The 8,736-nt window shown below is 37.3% G+C and overlaps 3 protein-coding genes across 5 annotated transcripts; 2 read left to right on the forward strand and 1 right to left on the reverse strand.

The window, feature by feature from the left end:
• Positions 1-120: 120 nt before the first annotated feature.
• LOC147488260 (short-chain dehydrogenase reductase ATA1-like) lies at positions 121-1,552 on the forward strand. The gene is given in 3 exon segments (XM_086570729.1): positions 121-296; positions 666-1,170; positions 1,172-1,552. Coding segments are annotated over 3 exon segments (831 nt in total). The 5' UTR covers positions 121-261; the 3' UTR covers positions 1,463-1,552.
• Positions 1,553-1,577: 25 nt separating this feature from the next.
• Positions 1,578-2,914, forward strand: LOC147488261 (beta-1,3-galactosyltransferase pvg3-like). Its single transcript, XM_086570728.1, has one exon. The coding sequence runs from the start codon at positions 1,909-1,911 to the stop codon at positions 2,782-2,784; it is 876 nt and encodes a 291-aa protein (XP_086426854.1). The 5' UTR covers positions 1,578-1,908; the 3' UTR covers positions 2,785-2,914.
• An 899-nt stretch (positions 2,915-3,813) lies between these two features.
• Positions 3,814-7,953, reverse strand: LOC147488262 (ALA-interacting subunit 3-like). 3 transcript variants are annotated; one of them, XM_086570727.1, is made up of 8 exons: positions 7,603-7,953; positions 7,033-7,091; positions 6,849-6,923; positions 6,646-6,759; positions 6,488-6,558; positions 4,890-5,187; positions 4,483-4,772; positions 3,814-4,195 (listed from the first exon to the last, which is right to left on the reverse strand). In XM_086570727.1, exons 1-8 carry the CDS (start codon positions 7,670-7,672, stop codon positions 4,135-4,137), a joined length of 1,038 nt encoding a protein of 345 aa, XP_086426853.1. In that variant the 5' UTR covers positions 7,673-7,953; the 3' UTR covers positions 3,814-4,134. The 3 variants fall into 3 exon arrangements, with proteins under 3 accessions (XP_086426853.1, XP_086426851.1, XP_086426852.1); XM_086570725.1 differs by lacking the exon at positions 7,603-7,953 and adding an exon at positions 7,191-7,359; XM_086570726.1 differs by lacking the exon at positions 7,603-7,953 and adding an exon at positions 7,221-7,353.
• Positions 7,954-8,736: the final 783 nt, after the last annotated feature.

Consider the following 8,736-nt stretch of genomic DNA (forward strand, 5'->3'; position numbering starts at 1 on the left):
TCCATATAAAAAGTAGTTATAGATCTCTTGCCTCATCATTGATGCAAGTCACCTAATTCAAAATGAAATATAAACGCTATTTTGCAGTGTCGAAGTGGTTATTTGACATGAAAATTGTATGTGTTGGATGAATATTTATTTGGAATTGGTGTGTGGAAAGCATCTACAAACCTCCTAACCCAGCTTTTTCACCACATAAATCTCAATAAATATGAGAATATACAAGCTCTTGCACTTACGGACTCAGGAAAGCTGGATGAAATGGAAGTAAATGGTCATGTGCATTATGGACAGAGGTTAGTCATTCACTGATCATCTAGTCTTTTGTGGTACAATGATTTCAGTATGAACTCTAGCTCTAGCCTTAAAAGGACAGCCAATTGTTATGGTATAAGATAAGGTGGATCACAAATCTTAACTCTTCCCAATTCGCATGATTTTCCTGTTAACTGTTAGGCATAGCTCAATAATTTCATACTGATGCCACATCTAAACATGGTTTTTCTATGGCATAGGCGTAACTGATTAAAGGGTTTCTTTTTTTATAATCTACTGGAATTCTGCTTTGGAAGGTTGTTTTGGATATATATTTGTTGAGTAGAACATACATTTTACAAGACGTACAAAAAAGCATAGAAGTTTTACAAAAGAAAAACGAATTGCAGGTTGAAAGGCAAAGTTGCTATTATTACTGGTGGAGCAAGAGGAATTGGGGGAGCAACAGCCAAGTTGTTTGCGCAGAATGGGGCTCATGTCATAATAGCCGATATTCTTGATGAACTTGGCCTTATACTTGCCAATTCAATAGGAGGGCGCTACATACATTGCGACGTGACACAAGAATCCGATGTGGAATCCGCCGTCAACCTGGCACTACTGTGGAAAGGTCACTTAGATATTATGTTCAACAATGCCGGCGTTGCAGGGCACAATGGAAGTATTATTAACCTTGGCATGGAAAAACTGAAGGACTTACTAGCAGTTAATGTTAGCGGGATGGTTCATGGTATCAAGCATGCGGCACGAGCAATGATCAACAGCAAGGGAGGGTGTATAATTTGCACTTCTAGCTCGGCTGCTATCATGGGTGGTCTAGGATCACATGCCTATACTTTGTCTAAGGAGGCAATCCTCGGCTTGGCAAGGAGTACAGCTTGTGAACTAGGAGCTCGATCACGGCATACGTGTTAATTGCATTTCACCACATGGCGTGCCATCTGAGATGCTGGTGAGTGCTTACAGGAACGTCCTTGGGAAGATGGACATGGGGCCGGAGGAAGTTGGTAAGATTGTTGGCGAGGAAGGGAGTCTACTGCATGGAAGGAGTGGGGGACTGGAAGACGTTGCACAGGCAGCATTGTTTTTGGCTAGTGATGACGCTGGATTCATAACAGGACACAATCTTGTTGTAGATGGAGGATTTACGACTGCTTTTGTTGAAATGAGATTCATTTATCAATAGTTAGTTTATGCTCAAGTTGCCAGATATTTTGGACAAAAGGCTCTGAACTTATATTCGTAATGAGATTGTAAATTATATTCCGTGATTATAAATGGGCATTGAGTCCATGTTTGTTGTGTCCAATATTACCAATACCATGATATAGCTCAAAGAGTGCAATAATCTGAAGTTCTGAACTGTCACATGATAAAATCCTTCAAACTTCAAAGACTAACACATGCAGGATATCCCACTCTAGTTTTTGGCACGAGAAACAACTATCTCGCGAAACTTTTCACGCCAAGTCGCCAAAAAAGCATGAGCAACCGTTACTCTGAGCCTAATAGTGTATCAAGAATTGCGTGAAGACATGATTCTCATACCCCCTGAATAGCCCACTATTGTTGTTTTAATGAAGATTATCAAGGTTAAGACGACTTACATCAAAGACAAACTGATGATTGATAATGAGATGGAAATGGGTAGCTTTAGCTGCCTTGCCTTCTCTGTTTCTCTTCATTCTCTTCTTCTTTGTCCTTCATATGAAATCTCCCCTTGTAGTCTTGTACAACAATACAACTCCTATTGATTACACGCCCCGCTCCTTGGCTAAATTCAGCATCTTGATCGGCATCTTGACCCGTCCTGATTCCTATGATCGTCGCCATTTTCTCCGTCTTGTATATGGAATTCAATCTTCTCCCATTGCCAAGACTGACATTAGATTTGTCTTCTGCAATCTCACCAAAGAAGATCAGAAGATGTTTATCGCTCTTGAAATTCTACGGTTCAATGATATTATCATACTCAACTGCACTGAGAACATGAATTCCGGAAAGACATACACCTACTTCTCATCACTACCAAGAATTCTTCTTCACCGATATGACTACGTCATGAAGGCGGACGATGACGTATTCCTAAGGCTAGAACCACTGGCAATGTCTTTGATGCCACTGCCTAGAACAGACTTGTATTATGGATTTGTCATTCCTTGCACCAGCCAGAACCCTTTCGTGGAATACATGTCAGGAATGGGGTTTGTTCTGTCTTGGGACCTTGTTGTATGGATTGGAGATTCATGTATACCTGTTAATTACACAAATGGGCCTGAGGATAAACTGGTAGGAAAATGGTTGACGATGGGAAAGAAAGCTAAGAACAGGTTCTCTAATAAACCAGCTATGTACGACTATCCTGGGACTAATGGGAGGTGCTCGCACGAGCTTATACCCGAAACCGTAGCAGTTCATCGGCTTAAGAGGTGGGATCAATGGCTAAATGTGCTGTCTTTCTTCAATATGACCAAATCTCTTGAGACTTCAAACTTCCATCACGTTTGAAAGAATCTTCAAGCTTTTTTTTGCTTGTAACGTGTAATTTAACAGGCTAACATCATGAAGGACAGATTGCAACTGTGCAAGTTCTCAATGTAGAAATTCATAATCAGCAACATACAGATAATAAATACAATGCGTGCAGACAATGAAACATCAACTCCAATTAAATTTTCTTTTGTTGTTTTTTCAACCATATACCACAATATAACCAAAATCATTACACCTTACCAGCACATTTAACCAATCAGTACATTAGTACACCCTTGACCCTTCCCTAAATGAAAGAGATACAATCGCAGTGGAAGCACATTTAACCAATCAGTACATTAGTACACCCTTGACCCTTCCCTAAATGAAAGAGATACAATCGCAGTGGAAGTTCCAATGGTAACCCGTATCCTCACCTGGTCCATTGAAACAAAGACAAATGTTCATCTCTTCATTCTTGAGCAAATTGAGAGAGAGAGAGGGAGAAGAGAAGAGGTTGATAAAAGGGTGTCGCCCTGACACTGAATCTTATCCGACTTAACCGGCACGTTTCGTTTTCAGTTCCTCCTAATTGGGGTGAGCATCGAGCCTGGCCCATGCGAAGGGTAGTAAAACCTTATTCTGCCATTTCACTCCCAGAAAACCAGAATTACGCAACTTTAGTTTTGATATCGGCCAAAGATTTCATAACAGATTTTGACCAGTAATCAATGTTTCAGCAACATCTGTTTCATTTCTGAAACTTACATATCCTCGACGTCACTTCTCTTGTTACCTTGACTCAAGAATTATTGGCAATTACATCTGTATTCTCAGTATCATAAACAAAAGCGATGCTCTTCTGTTGTTGACACCGAGTACTGTGGATAAAAAACCAAACCTTTATTAAATTGAACAAAGTTTGAAGTTTGAACAACCACGCCTAAGGATTCGAAGTTTGAACTCTCCGAAGAAGCATCAAACTAAAAACTGGAGCAACCGCACTTAGGTCAAAAGCAGAACCAAGTACTTTCATGCAACAAATTAGTATCATAAATAACAGGATTGACGCAAGAGCACTTATAATTTTAATTACCACTTTCAATTACATGCACAGAGACATACTAATACATGCAACTAAAATTCAAAAACTCAGTATGCTCCCAGTTGACTAGCCCACAGAGATGAATCACATACCGCCAACGCTCACAAGTTCCAAATCAAGTCTAGAATAGGAAAGCTCTATATATGTGTATGGTAGATCTTGAGCGTAAATGACAACAAACCTCAACTAGATAGGTCATGGAGGGGGGGAATCTATTCCAAGGTACTATAGCCACCTGTTGTGTGCAAAGAAACACAACCTTTTAGTGCGCTTCCACTATCCTAATTTAAATGTCCTGCTGGATTTCTGTTCCATGACAAGAAGGATGGATCCCCTAGAGGCCTGCCAAAAAAAACATTCTCCGTTACTTCCATTTTTAACAGAAACGATTGACTATGTATATGTAATTAGGATACAAACATTTTGAGATGCAAAAGATAAACCAGCTTTATTGCTTATAAAAATGTAAGGCTCAAAACTGGAAAATCATTACACATGACGTGTTGATTTATAAGAAATTAATTCCCCAAACTCCTTGATAATGGTATGACTAGATTCATGTTTGATGCAGACAGCATAATTTAGCAGAGTAATGCAGAATAAAGAAAAGTTGAACGCCAATCACTCACCTCGGCTTGGCTACATAAACAATTATGAAGCTTACTGCTAAGAACAGGCACAATCCACCAACTGTAAGATAAGCTATTCCCAAGAAATCATTTTTCCCTCCAATCCAACTTGTAGTTGAAAGAACCAGCTTCTTTTTGCCCCCAAAACTGTATGTGTTATAATTGTTCTGTATTACCACTGTTATTGTCTCATTAGCTTCAAGGTCTACTTCTATATGTCCATAGAGCTTTCTGAAAGTTGGCAGTGCTGCTGTTCGCATCCAAACAATAAGATCATCTTGCTCACTCAACTGTGATGTGCAGTATGAAGAACTAATCAGAAGCAGTTAAAAATAGTAAAAGCAAGAGAAATGAGAAGACTCCAATGACGAAAGCAAGGGAGATTGAAAAATGGTGATAGCACTCACAGGCTTGCTGGCATTGAGTTTGGCACCACCAATCACGCCACTGCTTTGGAAATTTTTAGGATAGACGTTGGATCCAAACTTACTTTCCTTATCACTTTTCCAGGCTATGTTCTTCTTGCTGACTTCTAAAACCTTGTTCTTTACTGAAAACCCATATGTGTCGTTGAATAAACTCCATGCAATGAGACCGCAAGGAACTATTGGACCATTGTTTGTTTTGGCTTCAGGTTCACATGTAGCTGTCAGATCTTCATAACCTTTACTACGCAACTGTTTGTCACTTCTGCTTTTAACATATCTGGAAGCAAGTATAGACATAGTAAATAAGCTTTTAGCAAGGAGCAAGAAAGGACTTTCCAGAAAACTGAGAAAAATATAGTGATAGCAACGTCTTAACTAGACCATTGAAAATACATAATTTTGTGATGTTGATTTAGTTCAGGCCATCCTCCTAACTTTTACTTCCCAGGCCCATAGAGTATGTGCTAGCCAATCCAATTATACAAGAAGAAATTGGTCCGGAGGACCAATTCCGGGCCAAAATCACTCTAGGACACTTTTTTTTCGAAATAACCCGGAAACCCAATTTTTGGATGAAAATAATCCTCAAGGACAAATAGCCCAGATTTGAAATTAATATCTTCCGATTTTACCATTTATGTCGTTTTGGTATGAACAAGCATACCTCCTCATGTATGAACAGTGTTTGTTCATACACCAAATAAGTGAGCATATCTCATTCATTATGTTGAGGTATGAACCACCAAATAAGTGAGCATACCTCATTCATTATGTTGAGGTATGAACAGAGATTATTCATAGCTTATGTTGAGGTATGAACAATAATTAGTCGTACTCCAAATATGTATGAACATACTCTAATAGGTGTTCTTACTGATTATACATTATATTGAGATATGAACAGTGATTGTTCATACTCCAATAGGCATTCTTACTGATCATACATTATGTTGAGATATGAACAAGGATTATTCATAGCTCATGTTAAGGTATGAACAACGATTGTTCATACTATATACGTCGGGTCGTTTTGGTTGGGTCGGGCCGTTTTTTTATTTCGCGTCCGGGGTAAATTTGATTTTTTACGTCCCGGGCAGTTTTAAATTTTACATCAGGGGTATACTTGTCCTAAAATCTACCCGGTCCTTGTGACTGATAATAAAAAAAAAGTGGGTTTGAGAATGATGTTTTCTTCCGTTTTGTCCTTGAGAGTTACTCTCTGATTATACAATTGTTGATTTTAACATGTTGGTTCCTCAATTGTCATAATCTGGTCCATTCCAACATTAGTAACTGTTAAATAGTAATAAAACATGGGCATATAGTGTTAGACTAAATGGACCACTAGAGTTAGAAGTAAAGAGGATCATATTTTCACGTTCTTGGCAACCAACAGGCCTGTAAATAACACCCCTTTCGCGATGATTTGTTGCTGTTCCAAAAGCACTTTTGCTGATGGGCCAGTTCCTACTACAACATCATCTTCACATTTTTGGTGGTGTATTAGAGAAGTGAAAGCTAAACAAATTCATTGACAAAATCACATTTTCTAACTAATAAAAAAAAGTTCAACTCACCGACGATGATTCTGATAGAAGTGGTCAATCTGATAATAAACAAACACAGGGCTTTTCATGTGCTTGTGAACCTGAAACGATACAGCTAATGCATTTTCATAAAATAATTGGTGAGGAATCAGTCTAAGACTCATTTCAAGAAGAAAGGATGAACTCACTAACAACTTCTTGATACAGGTCTTGTTAGTATCACTTCTTTTTATGAAATCTTCTTTGTCGCTAAAACTGGAAGAAATACAATCTGAATCATACCGTTCCACAATTTCCACCACCTACAGGAGAACTAATGAATTAGCAACGATGGTACTGAATTCAAAATCCAAACCAGTAGAACGATATAGATCAAAAGAGTATGTATTACTTGTTGTGAGGCAAACAAGGAAGCAAGACCAATTGGAATGAATATAATGCCAACAAAGATGAACGTTGTAATAACCTGAAATATCAAGCATGAATCAGAGAGCATTAAAGATCCAACAAAATAATTTACCTCCAACTCAATACAATGTAAAAATCAAGCATGAGTAAATAGAAGCAAAACATACCCATCCTGGTGTTAGAATTGGTTTGCAAGCAGGAAGCTCTTGCTGTGTAAACCTTGAATCTACAACAAATATTTATCAAACGTCAACTAAAATTGAACAGACTCAAGAATATATTTTGCAGTTCAGAAGCAGTCTATGTTTATCATATTATCACTGACTGATAATTCGCCATGCATATCGAGATGTACCAATAACCCATAAATATGTTGGATCACGGTTATAACCACAACGCCTAGATACAATCACTGGTATACAAACAACGATATAGGAAATGCAACTCTTCATTTCATAATGTCCAAGATGCAAATATTAAACAAAAAATATATATATCATCCTGACATGTTAATATTTTATTTTTAATGTGGATCGGTCAAAAGGCAAAAATATATTAAACTGACAAAAAATATATATGATAGGCCATCTGAGTGCCATTAAAATAATATATACATTGTTTATAATAGAATTAAAATAATGATAATATCACCTGCATTCTGAAAGCTTTACTCTTTTTTAACATTTTTCTTAAAGCGGAATATTACATTCTAACAGAAATGTCGAGAGAGAACTGACATTTGGGTTTTTTGGAGCTCCGCTTGGTGGTGTCAGTGGGACCATCGTTTCCCTTTGGAGTCGGAGGCATTTCGGGTGGGATTTGGGATTTTTTTTTATCACCCGCCTCTTTTTGTGAATTTGGGTCTCTGTTTCTGTTTCCCTTGTTTATCGGGTGTGAATTTAGGATTCGGTTTTAGTGGAACGTTAAAAAGTTAGTTCAGTGGTAGGAGGGGTGGGAGATAATTTTAGGTGTGGGAAAACCGCGTTTGGAGGGTGATTTTTTGCTCCCGGCAACATTTTCTCAAATGGCTCCAAGCCCAATCAAGCAGCACCACCTGTTTGGAGATCTAGTTAGCAACATATCTATATTTTATTAAAGGTCCGAGTATTTTTCATGTTCTATTAAAATTTAATGTCATCTCCTATTAAAATGGAAATTTCTCTCCTATTATAACGGAAATTTCTCTCTTATTAAAACAAATTCCACCACTTCTAATTAAAGCGGAGATCATTCTCCTATTAAAATGAGAATTTCTCTCCTATTGAAAAGGGAAAATCTAGCATATCTAATTAAAACGAGAATTATTCTCATATTAAAACATGATCTCTCTCCCAATTGAGAAAAAAAACGTGTTTTTAAAACTTAATTAAAACAATTTGTTAGAAAATTAAAACGGGTTAGCGACTAAAACGGTAGTTCCAATTTTCTAAAAAAAATCTAAATATTTTTAAAAGAGCCGGTGCGTATACACGAGCCGACAAGCTAGTTTCTTAAATTTCGACTTCCGATTTTACCTTTACGCACTGACAAAACTCAAAACAAAACAGATGGAAGTTTGTATATGATAGCCGGGTTATCAGGAACCACACTTCTCAACCGAATAGGCTATTTCTAATCTCATGTTTTACAATAACACCTCTCTTAACTAGTATATTGCATTGCAGTGGGGGCGTGAGCGGAGCATAGCATTTCGTTAAAAATAAATTATATTCTTTAATTGAATTAATTATAAAAATGTCACTCGTTAAATTAATTATTATTTAATTATAAATTTTTTCTAAACAAAAATTAATCATCACAGTTGGACTAAAATTAAAAGACTTTGAAAAAAATTCAATATTTTCAGATAAAAAATTAGGCAAACCACGTAA

The sequence above is a fragment of the Coptis chinensis genome, chromosome 7, assembly GCF_015680905.1.
Source record: "Coptis chinensis isolate HL-2020 chromosome 7, ASM1568090v1, whole genome shotgun sequence".
Taxonomy (NCBI): Eukaryota; Viridiplantae; Streptophyta; class Magnoliopsida; order Ranunculales; family Ranunculaceae; genus Coptis; species Coptis chinensis.